Genomic DNA, 22,931 nt, shown 5'->3' with positions numbered 1-22,931 from the left:
AATACAAGCAAAAATGCATAACACCACTGCTTAAACCAGCAGCATCTGTTGCCATGTGCTTTCTCCTTAGCTGATGATCACTTTGCAGATAACACCTGTTTCTACTGTTTTTATTCCTGTTTTCTAGTGTTCAGTCACACAATGTATGTCTCTGCAGTGCTTTCAACTCTTCCTTATTGGAAGAAACCGTAGCCTTCTAATGTTACGCCTTGACAATGCAGACTGTGGGATTCCATTGCCTTGCACTCAAGTCAACAGGAACAGAGCTGACCCTGCACAGTGCAACACTGGAAACCCTTATCTGTGACCCCTACTGCCTCACAGGATGACAGTATCAATAAATCCATACAATCCTTCTGGGCAGAGATTAACAGGGAGTTTAAGTTTTGATTCTCACGGAAAGAACACAGAAACATCTTGTTAGAGGGTTCACCCAAACCTCCTAGTAGTTTGTAATATTTCAATTTCCACTGAATTTTTACATGTAGTTGTCAGAAATGTTAAACCACATTTCAGAGCACAGGGCAATTAAGAAAGTAAATTCGAACAAACAAAAAGCCAACCACACAAATGCAAATAAATAGTCAAACACCACCATTTCTTTCTTGCAAGAGGAAAAATACCTGTAAACTATCAGGAGAGCAAAAGAATGTTTTACCACAATAGCAATCTTATCATTTCAACAGGAGTTGGACACTACACACCATTCAAAGCTCCTATGCTATGGAAACTAGAGAAAAGTTGCACTGGTGATCAACATTTGCTGGTTGTTTGTAGCTTTTTGTTAAGAAAAACACCCACAAAACAAAACAACATTGTTCCCCCCTCCACCCTAATCGAGTGCTTTACCTCTAGTTTGACTGGGACACAATGAAAACAGGTTCCTTTTAATACAGGTTCCTGGATCAAAATATCACTCAATACACAAAGAGAGGTAAGATACAAGAAGCAGCATCTTCCAATGATGTCTCTGTAAGGAAGCCTTCTCTGCTGACTCACTGAGACTGACACAATCACCTTCTTATACTATTGCCCCGAGAGAGGCAAACAAGTACTAAAGTGGTTGTTATGCTTTCTAAGGATGATGTAGTTGCCAGGGATGTGCCTACCTAAAATGTTCAGTGCCTACTCCACTTTAATTTCACTTCCATTAAAGTGTATCAAGCACCTAAAACATCTCCAGGATATACAGTTGAACACTTCAGGTATGCTTGCTGCTACTAACACAGAACTAAATGAGATGAATCATAGAAATTTAAAAATATTCACATCTTTTAATGAATGGATCAATCTAAAAGAACAAAAGAAATGTTCTAAGAAAGGTCCCTCAGGGAACAGTTTCTGCAAGGGAAAAAAAGCATCAGCTGAAGTTCCACTGGGCTGTTGTCCCAGAGCAGTTCTATTCAGACATGCACTCTGCTATTACAATTCAGTACCCTTTTCCCTTTTCCTCATTTTTACAGGGCACAACAATTGGTAAGACAAGTTCTGCTAGTGCCTCAAATCTCCCCAAGTCATCCTATTTCCTATTCCAACCACAATATTAATCCATAGACAAAACCAGACTCTTTCTGCAACGGTTTCAATTATACTAGCCTGCTATATACCTACCAACCTACAAAACAAGTTCCTAACAATGTGAGGCAACCTTTTGTCTGCCTTTCACCCCAGCCCTAATTCAATTTTGTATCTGCAGTGAATTAACTTGATCACAGCCTGCATTGCAGATTATTTATACACAATAACACAGGCAAAATCCAGCTACGCTACAACATGTGAGCCTCACTTATATTGGCTCCAGCTGGACATAATAGTGCCTGTCACATAGACCTGCATTTCATATTACAGGAACCAGTCTTTTATCTAGTCCTACACATCACCTGCAACTTGCAGGCCTAGGCCACAGAGACATTAATTTATTCCCTTCTAAAAACCAAAAATAAATTATTTCATAAGAGCAGCCATCATTAACTTGATCTGCAGCCAACTTCCTAATGTAAAAAATGTACTTAGAACAGGTTATTCCTTCCTCAAGCAAGGCTGAAAATGTTAGCATGATTATTCTAACACCTGTATTCGTCTGAATAGCTCCCCAGTGGGTGGCTTCTATTATTGTCAAAGTGACTTAACCATTAACCCTGTTTAAAGATGATCAAGCTAATTGGGACAAATTCTGCCTTGGTTTCAGCCTGCAATACAGATCTAAGTAACAGTCAACCTCATGAAATGTTTGTGTTAAGAGAGTCATAATTTTATGTATTTTTAGAAAGAGTTCCTAAAGGCTGTAAAATTATAATCTACAAAGATCTGCACTTGAATTTTAATTTCACTAATCATGACTTTGAGCTCTTGGGAGAAGCAAAAAGAGATGTAAATGAACTATCCTTCCCATACTCAAATATTGTCCTTCTGTATCTCTCAACATATCAGTCCTACCAAAAGATTGGTAACACACAGGAAAGACTAGGACAGCCACTGAAAATCATTCTCCACTTCTTAGTAATAGAACTTTTTTTTGAAAAAGCAACAAAAAAGCAGCAGAATACATCACAAGATGTACTCTGCTTGTTGGATTATTTTCAGCTAGTAACAGCAAAAATAAAAGCTCAATTAGTAAGCCTTTGACAAAAGGTAGTCTGACAGCAGTTGGTCAAAATCTGTCTATAAGATTCTGATTCTGACCGCAGAAGTGACTTGCTGAAACACAAAAATATTATTCACATCTCCCTTTTTCTTCAATAAAGTATTTCTATGCCGATTACTTTTTTCTTTAAATTATTTTCTGACATTTTCTGAACTGATTTCTTATCTTTCACTTTCTCATTTCATACTTTTTTTTTTTTTCTGGTGAGAAAGGAAAGAAGGGAAGACAGGAGACCAAAAATGCTGCAAAATTATTACTGATAATATCTACCTCACATCTTAAGTTTGCCACTAACCCAAGCAAAACAGCAACAATGAAAGCCCTAAGACCCTCTCAAACTTCTAGAAAAAAGGGGTTTTTTTCTCCTCTTTTTACACCCTTTTTATATCCCCCACTCCTGTTCCTTGAACATCTGCAGGTCCAAACCTTTTAAGTTACCTACGTTATTACCGCATGTCAATGCAACTCATTGAGTAATTAAGATTTTTTTTTTTCCCCCAAAGATCAGCTCTTTTCTTCTTAGGAAGTGACACCCAAAACATGCCTCATAAGCTACCACTTAAAAAGCCTTAACATTTGCTGTGATACCACACAACACCTCTTCTATGAGTCTTCATTTTCTCTGTTAACAGTATCCCTTCCTCTGCTGCTTTCCAGATATCTTCTGCATACTCCTGCAGCACAAAGGGATTAAGAGCTTTCAAAGAAACCATGGAAAAGAAAATACTTCTAAGATTCTCATTCCTGCAGATGCCACTTAGTATCTGAAGGGACTTTTGGTGTCCTCTGTAGCAAGGACAAGAAGAATAATTACTTTTTACTATCATTACAGGTTCACACTTTAAGCTTAATCATGTGGTTTCACTGAAGTGCTCTGCTAACAAGATAAAGGGATGTTTTCCAGGAGCATGGATGGAATTGGATGATTCCTTTCCCACTCACTGTCAATAGAAGCTCTGCCTTTGAAACTTTTCTACGATTTAAATCTCTGCTAAGAATAAAGCCAGCACAGACATATTCCAAAGTCAAGTGGTGACAGGACAAGTTAACGTAGTATGAATTGGCGAAGATCTAAAGCAGGTCACTTCCTATAACACCATGTTTACTCCTGGTTTTGATGCAACTTCTGTTTTTTCTTAATGATCAAATGAAGCTGCTGTTTGGGCAAGCTGCCTGCTGTAATGTTTTTTTTTTGTAATAAAAATATTAAGTGGCACCTTAGAAAATTAAATTCTTGCTCTGAGGCACCTCTTACCATTAGAGTCCTCCACTTCTTCAGCAGGAGTGTGGTTCTTGGAGGTGTGGTGGGCGTGTGAGGCTGCAAGGTTGACAATGCGGGGTCTTGGTAGTGTCAGTGCTTTCCCATGCACTTTCAAGGAGTGCTCTTTCAGCTGGCTGATTGTCATGGTGGAAAATGAGCAGGAGGAACATTTGTAGGCATGTTCACCTGGGTGAGCGAAATACAGGCAAGTCATCAGCTCACAAAAGAAACAAAATGGGGTCCCCATACTTCTTTTACTGAATTCAGCAGTGAAATTCCCATGGGCTCTTCAGCGAAAGACTGATCCCAAAGAGAACAAGCTATGTGTTTCTCCTTGTTGGAGCAGTCCGGAGTCTGTGGGTACAGACACCTGCTTTGGACCAAAGTATCGCTTTGTGACAACTCCAAATCCTTGTAAAGTGACTGATGCAAAAAAAAACAGAGACCAGACTCTTAGCATGCCTGTGTTGCATGGTATGAGAAGAAAACAGACTCTGGGATGAAAATGGAGTCACTTCACTATAGCATTTCCAAATTTCTTTGGGAGCACAGCAACTAGAGAGGGTGAAGTTTTCTACATGCAGAACATCCAGCGTCATTATTAATGAAGAAAGGACACTACAAAATGCTAACAAATGTCCCTCCAAAAAAAAAGGACAAAGTGGCATTTTCCTTATGAAAAACTTGACATTAGGCAGGAGTAATCTTCATAGAACTGGTAACCAAGTCAAGGTTGGTCTACTACAAGAAGTGAACATGGCAATATCAAGAATAGTACCTATCTGTAAGGCTGTGTGAAAGTGTGTTATGAAAAAGCACTAAAAGAAGTGAAAGAACAGAAGTAATGAACAGTAGTGAATTTAATTTTGAATACATTCCAAGCCATAGAGACAGCAAACAAGGGGAAACAAATCCTGAGACAAGATTTGTTTTGCACTGAGCATGGAGGCAGTTGGAACACAAAGTGAAACTGTCCCAACACAAACAATGTGATATTATACAGGTGCCAAGTTATTGTTTTGGAAGTGCCACTTCCATGTACAAGAGTAACACTGGCCACATATGAGCTGTACATAAAGTGCCAAAACTAATATAGGAGTGAAAAATTCATGAACAGTAACAGAAGAGCAAGAGTTCTGGTAATGGACGAAGCAGAACATGTTTTCCATCTCTCAACAAATTTAGCAAACAAGGTTCTCAAACAGCATTGTTTCCAACACTGGAAAAAAGTGAACCAAAGAGAATGTGAAAATACACATACTGCAGCAAGTCAGAGTAAGCACACCTGAAAAGATTAGCAACATCCTGCAAAAAAAATAAGTCCCACCCCTCTCTTCCACAAAAACTATGCTAATCCTAGGGACAAAATACAAACTCTTAAAAAGCCCCTTTTGGTACATTTGAAAAAGAACAGATCACTTGGAGTCTGAAATGGTGAAACAGTAAATTGTCCCACGTTTTTTTGAAAGGCATTGCTCACCTGCATATTATATCAGTTATATATTCCCTTTCTACAAACAGAAAGAAAACATTTTTTGTATAGCACATAGAACAAGTTGCTCAATGGAACAGGATAATATAATGACAAAAGAAACTCCAAGCTGTAAGATACCAGTGAGATACAGATATAGACCTTCATGGTTTGTCAGTATAAGAGACACTTGGATGACAGCAGGCACCAACCGTTAACTTAAAAGTATCACAAGACATTAAAGCAAATAGAGAATGATTACATATTAAGCTGTCTAGGCACAACTAATAAATAAACCCACTATTCAGCCATAACAGTTCAGGTGGACATGAACAGGAAAGCATGTGTTTGATTGCAGAGGAAAGGCTACGGTTTGGCTTAACAGAAGCCTTTTGCACTTTTTTGACTGATAGTTTTGTATTTCATAAAATGAATTAAAACACATACAAATAAATAAATCTAAAAATTTATGTGATGGGTCTCAAGACCTGATACGTACTCAAAGCACTATGTTCCAGATTACACAGAAGCTGAGCAGGCCCAATACTCTTGTCTTACAATCATCCATTTCTGCATGCAGCGCATCCAGTGTCATGACTAACGAGGCAAGGACACTAGAAAATGCTAACAAAGGCCTCTCAAAAAATACAAGCAAATGAACAGGTGAAAAAGTTCAGATGAAAACAACAGATAGCCCATTTAGAGATACTGTAAACTGTTCTGCTCCATGCCAAAGGAGATTGCACATACTGAATGAAAAACAAATGCCAGAAACACTGACTGGTACCAGCTGTTAGGCAAGAGCACATTTTATAGTCCACTTAATTTTGACTCATCCCCAGAAAATGAGGGAGAGAGACAGACTGAGTAAAAGACTTTAGGATTTTAGTGAATGTCAAAGATCTCCAGGAGACTTCAGAAAAATTTAAGGGGATTGAAGTTTTCACTTCCAAATAAACTGATAAAGACGACTGACAAGACACACAAAAAAAAACTGTAACAAAAGAGAAGTTCAGAGAACCACTGTGTTATTGAAAAAGTGAGGAGCCTTGAGAAATCATCTTCATAACATGTTTATTCAGTAGTATTAATTTCTGAAGGATTGACTCAAAAGCACAACAAAGCAAAGCTCTGACTGAAAAACATACAAGCAATATTTCTGTGATGTGAATATTTATTTGGTAGAATGGGACTGAGGCAGTAACAGATCTTAAGCCTTTGGAAACTCTCTTACACAGGTCATTGTGCAAGCACTATCTAGGCAACCATGAAATTGTGTTCTTGTATGATGCAAAACATGGTCTTTCAAGGAGTGTCCACTAATCAAATTCAAGAGCATGAACTCATAATAAATAAATCAATTACTTACATGAGGAGGAGTGTGAAGTAAATATTAGTTGCATGCTAACTTTGGCTCTAAAAATCTGACAGGTTCAAACAAGATAACACAAAGTAGCCCAACTGTACAATAGCATAAAGAAAACATTTTATGGTTGGCAAAAATAAAGAACCATGTCACCTCCATACAGGATTTGGGACTCCGTAAACTGGAACTGCTGCATACAGTTGGATTTCCTAGAAGGGACAGAATGCCATGACCCCATACAACAAGAGGTTGGCAAAAGTTAAGCTAATCCTATATACAGAAGTATATATCCAAGTACAGAACAGGGTTCTGGCACAAGATCTGTGAAATCCAAAATCAATACAGGAAATGAAGTACAAGCGACCATCAATCCCTCCTACATTTCTGTAGATGAAAAGTGCCTTTGGATCAATGGTTACAATTACCTTTTCTTTTTTTTTTTTTCATTTCAATCAGCAGACAGCTATAAAGCCCACTAATCTCAACTCTTGGAAAGAAATGTTTCCTCCTGCCTTTTCTCCCCATTTTCCCATCTTCCTCCTCTACCCCAATCTGGGTATATGACATAGTGTAAACAAATAATAAAGAATGGAAAATACTTTCAGCCCTTTTGTCATCTGTTTGAAGAGTTTCTACTTGCAACTTTTAACAACTGGGCTACTTTGCAGTTTTTTAGATTGGTTAATAGTCTGTAATTTGCATCAGTGTGCATGTTTGGATCGTAGTTTGAGGGCTGATTTTTTTGTACTTTTAACCACAAAGATGCAACTGTAGTCAACGGAGCCAGTGGCTTTTGACTCCAGTCTTCTGATAACCTTTCAATGCATGATGCATGACAGTGCCAAGAGCCTATGGCCAAGGAATGAAGATGAGGAAATTCTGAGTCTTGCACTTTTTAATAATTAAAGTAGCAATACTTTGAGATGACCTATCCTGTACGACACATCACCTTCCCAATTTCTGTTCATCAGAAGCATGTCTGTTTGCTTGCTTGTATGGATTCCGTACTGCAATATAGAGATTTGCAAGACAAATTTCCATGTACAATAATGGAATCATGCCATTCTCAATCTGCTGCACACAGACCTGACTCCCAAAGTTTGCGGTGTTTGATTTTAACACAAAAGTCAACGTAAGACTCTACCAAAACCGAGGTGCAATCCTTTTCCTAGAGTCACCTAAAGCACAAACATAAATACAAACATAGCAGACCAAAGCTCACTACCAATCTGTTAAGACATCAATGGTATAAGCAAACTGATTAAATTCTCTGGGAAACAAGCAGAAAAAAAAAAAGAAAAAAAAAATCATTTATATGAAAGAAAATAGAAACAAAAAAGGAAGACGTTCTTGAAGTACTCATCACTGGTTTAAATTCTTGTCCTTCCAAAAACATTATCCAAACTCCCACTGATTCCAACGAGTTTGTAGGCTGGCCAATCCTGACTTGTGTTTGAAAATCTTACCCAATTTGGCGACAAAATACGTGATTCAAACCAGCATCTCTGATCAGCAGCAAGAATACATGGGCCAGTTCAGCTTCTGCACTGCAAAACTGAGAGAGAAAACTTACCAGCATGAGCCTTGAGTATATGGGTTTTCAGACGGCTATTGTAAGAGGACTTGAACGGGCACAGTTTGCAACGGAACGGCTTATGGTGTCCATGATGGGTCTGCATATGACGATCCAGACTTGAAAAGAGAAAGAGATAAAAGGGAAATACAAAAGAGTAAATAATTTCAACTATTCCTTCATATGCACATCAAAACACTTAACAGCAATAATAAATGAAATAAGAGCCAGGCCAGGCTCAACTTTCTCATACTCTCTGTTAAATTCAATAGGTCTGCATACAGAAGAAAGTAGAATCTAATCTGAGGAAAAGGAGCAGAGCTGACACCAATTCTGTTACACAGAAAGCAAGCCCCTTAAATAAACTTATAGGGCAAGATTAGTATAAATGAAATTATATGTGATCCAGACTTAAAGGACCAACTGAAGAAACAAGAAACAGACACAAACTGTAAAATTATCATTACAGAATTTTTCTTCTGGCAAACCTATTTATAAAAATATACCCCTTTTGTCCTGTTGATGAAGGGGTAAAAAAACCCCCTGGTTTTGACCAGCTTTACTGAGGAAGCCTTCCTTTGGTTACAGAAGCAAAAGCAGATTAGAGATCCTGCTCTGGGGAGGGTGCCAGCAGGCTGCAGTTGATGAGTTCCAGGATTAAAAGGCAGCAGAGTTTCAGAAGTAACTGTGTGGGAGACTGTGCATGAAGCTCAACAAGAGAAGAACGGGTGGCAAAGACCAGCCTCTACTTTCTTCAGGGAAATTGGAAACAACTGATAGCCTGAATACTAGGGAGTGATCAGAACCTGCTCTCCCTCCATAGTTTCTCATAACAGGTCAGTAAAATTTGCAGGAGAAAAAAAGGATGTTTTCCACATTTTCTCATAGAAGATTACATTCATTCTATCTGAGTGAGTCCTGCAGAGCTCTGCAGTTCCTATACTGGGGCTGACAGCCATGAATTCTCGGTCTCTAGGTGGTAGGCAGGTAGTTTCAGCTCAGGTTGTAAACATGGCCACTACAGCCTCTTCTTTAGACACGTTCACGGTTTGTGATCTAGGCTTAGTTTGCATCATCTTAGGCATTGGATATGAAACAAGAACAGGGCGAACACAGCACATTGGATAAGTGTAATTTGCCAAAACTACCCCCCCACCTCCCAGATTAATTCTAGATGTATTTCAGGCTTATTTCCTTTTATTTTTCCTAAATTGTCCTGTTCTTTGGTTTTACTGAATATAAACACATAGATCAAGTGGCAGTTGTTCCTGCCCTCTCACACTACACAAGATTGTCACGGGATCTTCAGTCCCACACTGACAAGAGCCTGAGCCAGAAAATCCCTGTTTACAAGCGCTAACACTGAAGTCTGTGTATTCAAAGATCTGATGACAGCAAAAAAAAAAAAAAAAAAAAAAAGAACTTATGTCTCCTCTCAGGGCCACTTCATACAAATACAGTTTAATAGAAATCCAGGATGGAGTCTGTGGCAATATAAAATGTACAGGAAAAACTCTCCTAAATGAATAAGACATTGAACACTTGCAGTGAACACGTCATAGAACAAAACTTGTTTTAAACAGCTGGCAAGGAATGAGCTTACGTAACAATTAAAACAGACTGCCAAAGAGGTATAAAATACATATCAAGCTATTATAAATATATACCTTAAGGTATTCTACACAGTAGTAATTAAAACTATATTCACGGCCACATAGTTTGCCAGTAAAATTCTTCCAAAGGCAGGTTCTTAAGTTTTGGTCAGATTTTGGAGAACAGTGGGAAGCTTAGACATTTGGTTTGGTTTCTTTCACAAACTTTATCTCCAAAGAGAGTAATTGCATCAGAAACAAAACTAGAAGATGAAGCAGGCAACTTCAACAACAGTGATTACCCCTACTATCAAGTCAGGTGATACCTGTAGAGTTCTTCCCTGCCATCCACCACTTTCTGACTTACCCATACTTGTAGGACACGACTTTATTCAGTTCCTAGGTAGGAAACAGAGTGACTAAAGACCAAACTCAACACAAGTCTGATTTTGGAAGCAAACCAGTTTATGAGACAAATAGCAGGTTGTGTAAGCTCTGTGAGGCAGAGGCATCTCCCACTGTCAGCCATGCCGAAGTAGGGTGGGATACGCCCAGTAGTACCCACCCTTCCTCCAGTTCTTTTCTTGCCGTTGGCTGCTCAATCCCACAGACCTTTTCAACAAGGAAGACCAAATTCTAGCATCAATTTGCAACACAGTGACACTAGCAGAAATCTTGCTTTTTAACATAAGGAGTTTAAAAATGCTTTTTATCATGCTTTCTCTCCTACATGCATTTAATGCAAAACAGTGGCATCTTCAACAAATTTAAGAGCACTACTGACAGTGCTATGAATACTAACATCAGATGAACACCTGGATCTCTCTTCTTCTGTTAAAACAGCAAATAAGCAGCTCTCTCCCCAGAAATTAGAGAAGACATGTACCTGTGAGTCAGTTCAAGATGCCAGTGGAAAATATCCCACAGACCTCATTTTTGGGGAGCATGCCATATATATATGATTATGATTAAAATAGTTTTAAAAACTATTCAACTTATTAAGACAAAGTCAACCTTGGGGAAACAAATAATAAGAAACATGACTATTAACGATGCCTATGTATTTTTCGCATGCTATATCAGGCAAGGAAACAGGCTGACAGTGTCACTAGTGTACCACACTGGTGCAAACTTGAAATATTTGTAGACTGAAATTGCATATCATAATTAAGAAAATGTTTAAAATCTAATTTTAAGGTAAGTCTATGACAGTTATGTAACATTAGAAATGAAAACTCCATCATCAAAGTGTTGTAGTAATTACAAACAAGGTAGTCATATGCAGCAGAAGTTCCTTATGTATGAAAGATTAACAAGGAAAATACTTTTCTCTCCTCTTCTTGGCTTGTTAAGTCACATGCATTTGATGAGGTTGCCTAAGAGGTGAGCTTCACTGTTTCCCTACTGAAAGAAGTCTTATTCTTTTGCTTGCATGCTTTTCCCCTATACGCAAAAAAAAAAAGGGGGGCTTAAATAAATTCAAGAAGATACAAAGATGTGACCTTTTATAAACAGCCACTCATAATGATCAAAGATTTTCCAGCATGGAAAATAGCTAAATGCTGAGAAAATGTTGCTCAAGATCAAGTTGAGTGCACTCTTTTTCACTGTCAACCTATAAAACAGTAGTGCTAGTTTGTGCTTCTTTTGAAAACAAAAATAAAAGCCACAACTTACTTGTGCCTGAAAGCAGAGACAAAGGAGCAATACTGGCAGCTGTACTTGTCTTCCCGGGTAAACATGGCCAGAGCCAAGTGACTCCTCTCGTGAGATCGCAGACCCTGCATAGACATCAAAACCCGGTCACACTGGCTGCAGTGGTAGCCCCCAGGCCTGGTTTCATCTTCCAAGGATGTTCCAGATTCAGCTTCTGTAAATTCCAGAATGCCAGGGTCTTTGGCTCCCTCACAACCCTCGATCAAAGTTGTGTTTGAAGGATCTTCAGCTTCCTGCTAAAAAACACATACCCCCCCAAAGCCATCAATTCTCTCTCCCTTCTGCCCCTCAGTCTTTCCGATGTGTTCATTATAATGCCTAGGTTTCCCACTGCATTATTCTTCTAAATATATCCCTACATGAACTCCGCATCAATGGCTTTCTCAAAAAAAAAGGGCCTGGTTCTGGGAGGGAAAAATGTAATTATATGTTATACACATACATGCATATGCAAAAAAAGAATCTCACTCCTTGATCAAATCTGGTTCAGATAACACAAAAATACAAGAACCCAAATCAGCTGTCTTTCAATAGTCTTAATATGAATCTTCTAAACTTGATCAGATAAAATTTTGTAAGGTATAGAGCAAGTTCATTTTAGTTTATTTTGCTCTAGCTTACAGCATACCTACTCTGCAGACTAAATCAGTAGTCTAGTCTACAGTAGACTTCTCCATCAGTGTCAAATTCACAAAAAAGAAGCTGGTACTCTAAGACCCTAGAATCCTCTTTAAAAATAAAAAAATGAGCAGAAAAAGTATTTTTTAAAATTCCCTTTCCTAACCTTCCTTTTCTTTTCCTTTTCTAAACACAGCATGCATTTTTTGCAGCAACTTTAATAATCTACAGGAGTATTCCCATCACATTGTTTCAGCCATGGATTTCAGCTTTTTTTTTCCATCCAGCAAAACTTCTATTTAGTCCAAAGAAAGCACTGACCCTACATAAACTTCACTTGAGAAACAGAGTGAAGAAGAAATAGTCTGTTAGGAGCGGAGCATTTGAATCTGTCAGTAGTACTAGGTAAGATAAAGGAAGGTCAGTGGTAGGGTAATGAAAGCTTTCTCAGGTAGCATGAGTTATGCTATGAAGGACTCGGTTTCCTCACAACAAGCAGAAGATGTCATGAAAGAAGCACCCTTAATCAGGCACTGAGACCTGCAGCAGGAGTCTTTGCCAAAAGCTCACTGCAACACGATGAGGAACACACAGCTAGTTCCCACAGCCTTGTTGCACTTTCACTACACCTGCCGATATCCTGGAAATTGGGCTGTGGAGCATGGCCTATCCTCTGAGATGTCCTAGAAGGCATCCCCTTTCACAGGGAGAAAGGAATAACACACTTACATCTAATCACCTGAACGGGACCACTGGCTCAGATGGCCACTGAATGTTTTGTTTGGAGCCAATGTGCAAATTTCATGTGGAAAAGCATACCACAAGCAACCTCACATTTGCATATGCACACTTACTCATCTTAAAAAAAAAAAGGAAAAAAAGAAATCGAACAGCTCTTTCAGGGTTTAACCAAGCACAAAAGTAGCCCACGATAGTTGAGAGAAAGCCTCCTGCTCATAAACCAAGTCTTTCGGTCATCAGCGACATCAACGACATCAACTCCTTTGTGGCTGAGAAGAAATGAGAATTAAATAGTCTTCGTTTCCCTGGATCAAGAGTGGAGAAAAAGTTAAAACATCTCAAAACAAACCAAATGCACTTCAGAAACATAGTGTTAGATTAGAACATCATGCTGAACTGGAATACCCAGCTCAAAACCCATTCAACTTCACAAGAGTTTTCCATAGGTTTTCAACAAGACCTTTATTTTAAACAATGCAAGAAGCTGCCATCCCCTTCAGTCATCTTTTTAAAATTCTTACCTTTACTGTAGCTGACACAGAAGAGACATTCCCATACTGGACATGCTTGCGAAGGTGATTACAGATGGCTCGAAGTGTTGGATGGACTTCCACACAAAATTTGCATTTGTAGCCAACCACCTTCCTCTCCTTAAGTTTTGAAACGTCCTCCAAGTGTCCAAAAGCCTGTTTGAGTACACAAGCATAAATCACTTAAGTATGCTTTGTTATCTCATTTTTCGGAACACAGACCACATTTTACATCTGAAGGGAAACTATGCTTGATGTACACATGTCCTGTTTTGCAGAACTGCAAGGTCAGTTTTTGTTGACACCTGTTAATGCCTCCAGAATAAGAGGACAAGACATCTGAGCAGAAGAAACTTCAGTTTCTGCAGCACAATGATCCTTTAGAAGACCATTCAGTTTGGCTTGAAACTGTGCTCTTTCATGACACCACAATTTCCCCACCTTGTGTGTGGAGCTTTTCCACAGCAAGTATATTTCAAACTGAAGCAGAAGGAAGGGGGTGAGTGGGCAAGAAAAAGAGCACAATTTGGTCTTCTGCTTATGAGGCACTTGTCCAACGCTTCAGTCACCACATAGATTCATGTCATGTTAATATTAAGTGCTTAATCAGAGGAAGTACTGAGAGAAACAGAAGACTGAGAAGGAAACGATCTGTTATTCAGAGGTAAACTGAAGAGGGGGATGGGAGATTTTGTAAAGAATCTGCAGCAAACTACATGGTAGCCTTGCTACAAAAGAACAAGTAACTGTCAGATACATATGGCCTTCCAGAAGGGTGGGAGGAAGGAAGGAAGATAAAGAAAATACCAAAGGAAGCAGTAGGAAGGAGCAGGGCTTCCACAGAACCTAGGGAGGGGTGAAGGATGGATGAGGAAATTAAAGCAGAATGTGTAATTGACTTATGGAGCTCACTGGCACGCTGAGTCATTCATTAGCCTGTGGTCATTTGGCTGTCAAAGAGAACATGCAAGTGGGCATTACTAATAGGCAGCCTCTTGGGGTACAGAAAGAAAGGTAGTGTTTTTCCTTCTCTCTCCTGGCAGGGAGCAGGGAAAGAGACCAGACACACAAATCCTTACCCTCTCTTGTTTGAAATCTGCAAAAGCACCATCTGCATATTTCTGCTTGCTCAAAAGCTGCTTCCTCCTCTCCTGACGTTTGGCACGCTTCTGGAATTCCTCGTTGTGACCATTTAAGTGTGCGGTCAGCTCTGCCGTGCTATGCAATTTTGTATCACAGTGCTTGCACTGGTAGACAGGGTTCTGAGAGCGGGTGCCACTTCCCAGTATGGTGAAGTCCCTCTTCAAATCCTTGCTGTGGTGGTCGGTGTAATGCATGCACAGCAGCTCTGCTGTGCTGAAGGACAGCTTGAAACATTTTATGCACCTGAAGGGAAGCCACTCAATTTCCTGAGCCTCAGTCTCCACCTCAGGCTTTTCAAAGTCATTTCTCTCCTCGGCTGGAGTTGGCTTTTCATGCTCATCAGCATAAACAGCAGTGAAGTAACCCCCCAGCTTGCTCGCATGCTGCTTCTTAGGGAAAACACCAGGGTGACGCTTCATATAGTGGGACACAATGCCCTTTTTGCTAAAGGACTGGAAGGAACAAAGTGAGCACTTCTTCTTCTCTACAGCCCTCCTCAGCTCCTCACTTAACTGAGGAGTGTCATCCTTGGGAGGAGATGGAATGATCACTTTATTGGGTTTGTCGCTTATCGTCCTGGAGGCTGCTAAGCAGTGAGTGTAGTAAGCATCAATGTCATGTCTTTTCTGGTAGTGTGCTGCAAGCCCTTTGCGGATAGGGTTGGTGTACGAACACAAAGCACATTTGAAGAGGTTGTTCTTGCCCTCTGGCTGTGCCCGGACATTGTTATGTTTGATGCGGTAGTGCCTAGCTATCCCCTTCCGGGTGGAACAGAAGTACTTGCAGAGTTGACACCGGAAAACTGTATGAGACACTAAATGAGAACTGGAGAAATGAGGTGCTGGCATAGAAACTTCTCCAACATCCTCAGCAGCAATTTCTGGGGAGGCCTTGATTTCAGTCACCATGTCTGGCTCCACTGAGGCAGACATCTTTGGTGGTGACTGAGCAAAAACATCAAATTCAGGTTGATTGTGGTATTTCTCATAGTGAATTTTCAGCTTCTCAAGTGTTCCATGAGTGTAAGGGCAAAGTTTGCACCGATAAGCACCATAACCTTGCTTGAAAATCCTACTTGTCTCTTCCACGTCATTCTGAGCAATATCGTTTGACTGCTCCACATCATGCACAAAGTCTTCAGCAGTGACCTTTACTGATGGGTGCCGTTTCTGGTAGTGTGTGAGAACGCCATGAATACGTGTATTAATGTATGGACAATGTCTGCACTTATATACAGCTCCTGGGTTAATGTCTATATCCTGAGCAAAGTCTGCAGCTTTCACTTTCATGCCAGGATGCTTTTTGCCATAATGTGTCAGGAGGCCATGTAAGTTGTTGTACTCAGACTGGCAGACTGTACACTGGTATGGAGTGGAGGAGATGGCGGGGTTTGCGGAAGCCAGTTGGACAGTTTTTTCCTGGGAAAGGCTGGGATCCTCTGCACACTCTGCATCCTGGTCCATCTGTGATGTTGTTATCTGGTCTTCAGAATCCATCCTGGCCCCAGCTTCATCGGGCTGTGGGATGGATTTCTCAGCAGCATCTTTCTCCTTAATAATATCTAACAACACAGATTCATCTCCATTCATGGCCCAAGGGTGAAATGCTTGGTAGTGATTAGTAATATCCCAAATTGAAGATGCTTCAAAAATGCAGTCTCTGCATTTATACGTCTTTATCTCTGTTGGCATCACTAGGGCAGGAGGGGAAGGATCGGGACCTGCCCAGAGCTTAGTTGCCATATATGTATAATCAACATAATGCTCGGGATGTCTCCTTTGGTAATGCACAAGCAAACCACTTGGCTCTGTGTGTGAATAAATGCACCATTCACAGTGATAACCAGCTTCTATCAAGCCATCCAAAAACGCCCATCTCAGAATGGATGTGACCGTGGCCTTCAGATTTGGATGGTCTTTCTTAATATGCTTCCTCAACGCATAGAAGTAAGGTGATGTGTAGCTACACTGCCTGCATTTGAGGGCTCTCAGCTTCGATTTGTCCCGTTCAGAACTGGAGGTGTGAGCAGGCACGCTGCCAGTCGATTTCTTCTGGCTGCGATCGCAAAGGCTTCTAATGGTGGCTGTATGCTGCCTAATCACATCTGCATTAGCTTTGAAGTCACGATGTTTCTTTTGATAATGAATGAGCACGCCTTTCACGGTCCGATTTCCATAATCACAGTGCTGGCAGAAGAACATTTCATTCTCAGGAGGATTCACAGAGGTCTCGGATCCACCCCGGCTCAACTGCTGCATTGACACTGGTGGCCTCTGAATACCAGGTGGCAACTCACCAGCCCTCATCATCGCTGCAGTGGGGGGTGCCTGTCTGATATATTTGGCAGTGACCTTTATCTCTGGGTGCCTTTTCTGGTAGTGGACAAGCACTCCTACAACTGAGCGGTTGCTGTATGAACAGTGTTTGCAATAGTACAGTTCAGTAGCAAGGTCTGGGGGTGGTGGTGGGGGAGGTGGAGGTTGAGAACCCAAGTTGGACAATTTTGGGGAGACGGGTGTTCCCAACTCAAAAGACATCTGAGCCAGGGCAGAGCCCCTGTCAACAGAGACTACACGCATGGTCTTCTGAATTCTGAAATATGATGCTTTTTCTTCAGGGTGCTTTTTCTGGTAATGCACCAGAACTGAATGCATGTTAGGGCTTGCAAATGAACACACATCACAGTCATAAACAACCACAGTATTGACTGAAGGTTCCTTCTGATTTTCGCATTCAGGACTAAAACTCTTGGCGGTACTTTTGTTAAAACCAGCTGGCACAGCAGCCCCGCGAGCCACGGGGGTGGAGGTTGCCATAGTTTTTGGAGCAGAATTCAAGATCTCTCTCAGTGTCTGAGACTCTGTGTTCAGCCCTTCTTGCTGCTCAACAACGTAGCTTGAAAATATCATTGCATTGTTAATTTTCACTGTGGGATGCATTCTTTGGTAATGTGGCATCAGGCTTCTAACATTCGGGCTTGTATAAGAGCAGAAGCGGCAGCGGTAGATCAGATCAGAATGATCAAAGTTCAGTACATTCATAGCTTCAGGGTGATGCTCACCATAATGCTGCTGCAGATCTTCAAAGTTTGTGTAGTCAATGTAGCACTCAAGACACCGGTATACTGCGCTGTGATCATTGGGATCCAGGATATACCTAAAGCTGAATTTAATATAGGGATGCATTCGCTGGTAGTGGGTGCTAACACTCCTGGCAGATTTGTTGCTGAAATCACAGTGTTTACAATAGTAAAGCCTGCCAGAGTCACTAAACTCTGAATTCTCGTTGTTCTGATCAGTACCGTACATGTTTGACTGGCTCCCCAGAACAGAGGCATTAGGACTCTGATGGTCCTTCATGCTGACAGAAGAATAATAGTCTTCCTCATCCTCAGATAAAGTCAGCTCAATCTCTGCTCCATTGGTGGAATTGTAGTCATGCTGCATGCTTCTGAAGTTGGTCTCCTTCTGGGAATCGTTAGCTTCTCTGCCCCACATTTGCTGGGGTGCATAAGAACTGGAAACCTCTATCATTGGTTCTGTTTGCTCTTCTTCTCTGTCTAACTCCACTTCTATCTCCACTTCATTGTCCTCCTCCTCTTCCTCATCATCCTCTACGTTAATCACAGCATCTTCTTGTTGTTTGTTTTGGCTGATCTTGCTCTGCAGGTTGCTCGCTATTTCATCAATTCTAGTTCTCTTTTTCACTGGAGAGAGATCTAAAGGGAAGTCATTTGACACCTTCCTAGGGGCCTTTGCAACAAAGTTATTTTTAGATGAGAGCCCAAGGATGGAGGTCTGGCTCTTCTTCACTGTGCTGGCAGAGGGGTGAGCATCTGCCTCACTCTCCTGTGGCGTGTTTGATGGTGGTCCATCATATTTTGGCAAGTTGTCACAGAATGAATGCTTGTGCTGCTGATGAACTCTGAGGCCTTTCAAAGTTGTGGTGGAATAGTTGCACATTGTGCACTTGTATGGATGCTGTGAATGGGGCTGGGGCGACTGCTGCTGTTGCTGCTGCGGCTGCACTGGTTCCATCATCCCAGCTGATTTCCTGCCATTTATATTTCCAGTTTCGTAAGATACTGTGCTGTCATTCAAAGAAGAGGCAATGCTTTCAGTCTGAGAGTTCATAGTGTCCCAGTCTGATGTTGTTCCTGTGTGACATTGCTTGTGGGCACCAAGCTTTAATGAACTCTTGCAGGTGAAAGGGCATTCATCACACTTGTACACAGCTGTCTTCCCAGACAGGTGGATGTTCTCAATGTGACGGGAAATGCTTCGGCGGTGCATTGTCAGGAAAGGGCAAAAAGGACACTGGAACCTGTTCATATACCTTCTAAAGGGAATCCCTTTTGTTTCCAATAGTTTGTTGCCATCAGATCCCATCAGCTGCTCTGCAGACATTCCTGAGGTCTGGTGATCCATGGAGTTCAAGCCATTCTCGCTGTCCATTTCATTTAGCTCTTCATCTGAGCTGGAGTCATTTAGCATACTGCTTGTTTCCAGGTCAGCAGAAGAATTCGTCATATCAGCAATTCCATAGCGGGTTCTGTCAGACAAATTAACCATGCTCGAGTTGTGAGGTGACTTAGGCTTTATTTGAGGGTAAGACACAGAAGAAAACTTGGAAGATGCAGAAGAGTTGGGCCTGATAAGGGAATTGCTCATAGTGCTCCTGAAGTTTGAGACATTAGCATTTGACATCTCACGTCCTGTTGTATTCATGGAGATATAATTAGAGTTTGGGGAGGCATTCTGGGCACTCTTACTCTGCACATCAGGTGCACCGGTTCCATCTTGTTGCTGCCTCAGGCTTGACAGTATTTTTACCATGCTGCGATGCTTCTTCATCATGTGGTCACACCAGCGCTCCCTTCGAGGTGTCTGGTAGCTGCACCATTCACAACAAAAATTGCCCCTAGACTTTGTCAGGGGTTTGACCATGGATTCCAAAATGCTTCGCTCCACCACCTCTGCAGGCAGCTCCTTGCAGGGATCCTGCACTGGCACAGAAGCAGACGTTGATTCAGACATAGCAGTAGCAGCAGCAGGAGGAGTTGAACTCTCTTTCAGGTTGTTTTTGTGATACATTTTCTGGTGCTTAATAATCCTTGCACGCCTGGGTGACTTGTAGGTGCAGAAATGGCAACTGAAAACTTTGCCAAACCCTTCATGCATCATGATGTTGTAATTTAGGGAACTAGCAGTTGGTGGCCCCACTGAGCTCCCCCCAGCCTGTGCTCCATGAACCTTGCGCGTGTGCTCTATGAGTAGGTTTTTGGAACGGAAGTAACGCACACAGAACTTGCACTGGAAAAACTTGTTGGTTGGTTTAGGATTTGGAGCCATGTGCTGACCATAGAAAGTCTGGCTCTGGCTATAGTAACTTCCAGTCCCCATCTGACTTGTTGCATTTTGCCCTAAAATGAGAATTAAGGTGTATATGTAAATAAATAAAATCAAATAAAGAGGCTTTTTCTTTACCCATCCTGTATGCAAAAGAACACAAGCACATCCTGGATAGATAATAATCACACCAGAATTACCTCACTTACGTATGGTGAAATCTACATATCTGGCAATGCTCAGAAAAATTACCATTATGCATAGTGTCTATGACTGCGATGTACACTTTGGGACAGATAATTTCTAAAATAATCTCCTTGGGGAAAAAAAGAAAGCTAGTACACTAATAAAGTTGAAAATTTTGAGGTAGTTCATGGTGGCGAAGAACAACCATGAAAATCTGAAAACCAAAAAGCAACGTGAACAAATACATGAAAAGCAGCTGGGAAATAAAATCGTCCTCGATGTTTGCATTTACAGATAAAGCTGTGGTCAGAACCAATATGGCTGAAGCTAGACACCTGCTTTGCTGACATAGCAATAAACATAATGCCAGTTTTTAAAATCACATTAAAAGTAGAAACTAAAATGCACTGAAATAAGCTACATGTAAAATAAGGGGTTAGAGTTGAGATCAATCTTAAAGTTGAGATTTACCTGCTATTTCATCTGCAATTGTAAATTCATCCTTTACAGAAGAAAATTCAACCTCAGTCTGGTTGCTAGCATTCATGGAACCAGACCTTGGCTGGCTAGGACTTTCCTCAGAGACATCAGTTGGCTGCAGAAAAGCAGTGTGAACATCCTGAATGTGAGCTTTTAGGTCTTCATAAGATGGAGCTCGAAAATCACAGCCATCACACTGCAGCACCTCCATGGTTCAGGGATGATCTTTTACATTAGAAAATTCTGCAAGAAAAACAGGAGGAGAGAAGAAAGATATATGTTTTACAGCAATGTCATTGTAACAAATCCTGAAAATAGGTAATATCAAGCTTAAGATGACTTAATCATTTCCAGAGATTCCACAAATACTGTGGCATAAAACTCAATCTTTGCTTACCCTATTAAGAGGCATCAATTCAGATTCACATACAGTTCTATCTAGGTAGCTCACAAGTTGCCGAGTCAACACCACAAACAGTCAACTTTCTGACAAGTGACTATTGATTCAATGAACTTTGTCCTCTTGGCTTTTCTATTACACAGGATAGGGCTGTTGTTCAGAAGTTTGCCTTGTTCAAAGACCACAACTCATATGCTAGAGAAACAGTACATTACTCCCAGTTACACACTGAAATTTACAATCAGAAAACAGTGGCTTCTGCCTTTATGAGACCACTCTAACCCTCCTGGAAGTTGTCAAGTCCTGCCTGTTTCAGTGATATAGATCAAAAGCCTTCACAGGAAGAAACCTGCCTTTCTTCTCAACATCCTGTCAGTTCCGATGTTGGTGGAAAATCTACACATAAGTCCAAGATGAGATGCAGCTACACGAACCCAAGCTAGAATGCCTTGCTCTGCCCTACTTCCACGAAGCTTTGTGAGGGTATCTCCAGTCTTTGTTAAAATGTTTATAGTTTCATTTCAGTCTGTTCTGGAGACATTACCTTTGGATGTTAGCAGTCTGCGGGATAGAAAGGGCTGGAGGAAGACAGAGACAGCAATGGGAATAGGAATACTGCAAATGTACAATGGAAACAGAAGTTACAAAGACTGAGACATAATGGCTTCCTTGATCTATCCAAAAGCCCTGCACCCTGCATACCTTGAAGTACAAAGTAACATAAGATCTAGTAACATGAAGATGGTTCAGCTTGTGACTAATTAGTCCTGCAACAGAGAATTATATGTTTCCACATTGCCATGGAGGAGACACAAAGCACAGGCAAAACAAAAGCCTTAGATCTTCCTACCCCATGTAGTACTTAGGCACAAGAGCAATCTTCCTATGTTAACACAGGAATGACTTCTTTAAGCTTCCATGTGCTGCGCTGGGAAAGGACGATAAATTTGACGTTTCAGAGGTCTAAGACACAAGGACAGCCGAAAGCACTGAAAATTCCATGTGTTTATTGCACATAGAGCATGAAGCTACTTCCACAGCGAGGAGAAAGTTCCAAAACATTAGAGTATAGAAACAAGAGAGGGTACTGCATCAGAATTTTACATGAAAGAATGCTTCTTCTGATAGCCTGCTAAAATAAACTTCTAGCAAGTCAAATTCTTGACAGTCTGAGCACAGACACATATTTACCTACATTACTTTGCAGGCTGCACTGTGTCCTTTCTTTCCCCCCACTCCCTCCCACCACCAATACAGAAAATGAACGCTGCACCAGCTTCTTTTCAGCTAACAAAGTTACAATAATCGAGATACTCAAGCTTTTATGTGCAAGCACCAGACCAAATTGTGTGGAAGAGGTTGCTATCTGCTCTGGATCAAATTACAGCAGTGAGTGAAGCCCCACCCCACATCTCCTTTAGCACAGTCCATTAGACCTGAAAACAAATTTTTCCATGGAGCAGACGACTCCTGCATTTAGAGCACTTCACAGAAAAGCAGATCATCCAGTTTTCATTACCCATCCCCCAAGCTTAGTCCTTTCATCTCAGCCAAACAAGCCACAGCTCTGCTGAATGTGTTTATCACACTTTCAAGAGATATGAGCCCCTGCGTCACTGAAGCTTTAAGACTCACTAAGCTGCCCTAGTCCTCTGAGCTTTGGGAGCAGCCATTTTAGCTCAGACAACTCCTGCAGTCAGAGGCTCAGGGCTTCTCGCCTGTGCACAACATGGCCTCACTTATCTCAGCTTCATCTCAGGCACCCCAGGCTTTTTCATTTTTTTTCCACATTTTTTTTCCTCCTTCTCATTGGGTGATGCTTGAAAAATCAGCATCCCCAGAACCTATCTCCCCTTCTCCTG

General features: G+C 41.0%; 1 protein-coding gene across 5 annotated transcripts in view; it reads right to left on the bottom strand.

Annotated features, from left to right (window-relative positions):
• Positions 1-22,931, bottom strand: part of ZNF462 (zinc finger protein 462) — a 95,198-nt gene that overhangs the window by 30,251 nt on the left and 42,016 nt on the right. For 3 of the 5 annotated variants that reach the window (XM_086770775.1, XM_086770774.1, XM_086770776.1), the window contains 6 exons: positions 20,661-20,912; positions 14,592-20,077; positions 13,504-13,668; positions 11,585-11,688; positions 8,316-8,434; positions 3,900-4,091 (listed from right to left, as the gene is read on the bottom strand). In XM_086770775.1, the coding sequence (XP_086626901.1) occupies positions 3,900-4,091; positions 8,316-8,434; positions 11,585-11,688; positions 13,504-13,668; positions 14,592-20,077; positions 20,661-20,880 (6,286 nt within the window). In that variant the 5' untranslated portion in view covers positions 20,881-20,912. Of the gene's footprint in view, positions 1-3,899; positions 4,092-6,439; positions 6,952-8,315; positions 8,435-11,584; positions 11,689-13,503; positions 13,669-14,591; positions 20,078-20,660; positions 20,913-22,931 lie in introns of those variants that run through there. The other 2 variants (XM_086770778.1, XM_086770777.1) reach the window with 2 other exon arrangements.

This window comes from Chlamydotis macqueenii, chromosome Z, assembly GCF_036417535.1.
Source record: "Chlamydotis macqueenii isolate bChlMac1 chromosome Z, bChlMac1.mat, whole genome shotgun sequence".
In the NCBI taxonomy this organism is placed as follows: Eukaryota; Metazoa; Chordata; class Aves; order Otidiformes; family Otididae; genus Chlamydotis; species Chlamydotis macqueenii.
Note: the sequence above shows the minus strand (reverse complement) of the source record. Positions and strands in the feature narration are given on the sequence as shown.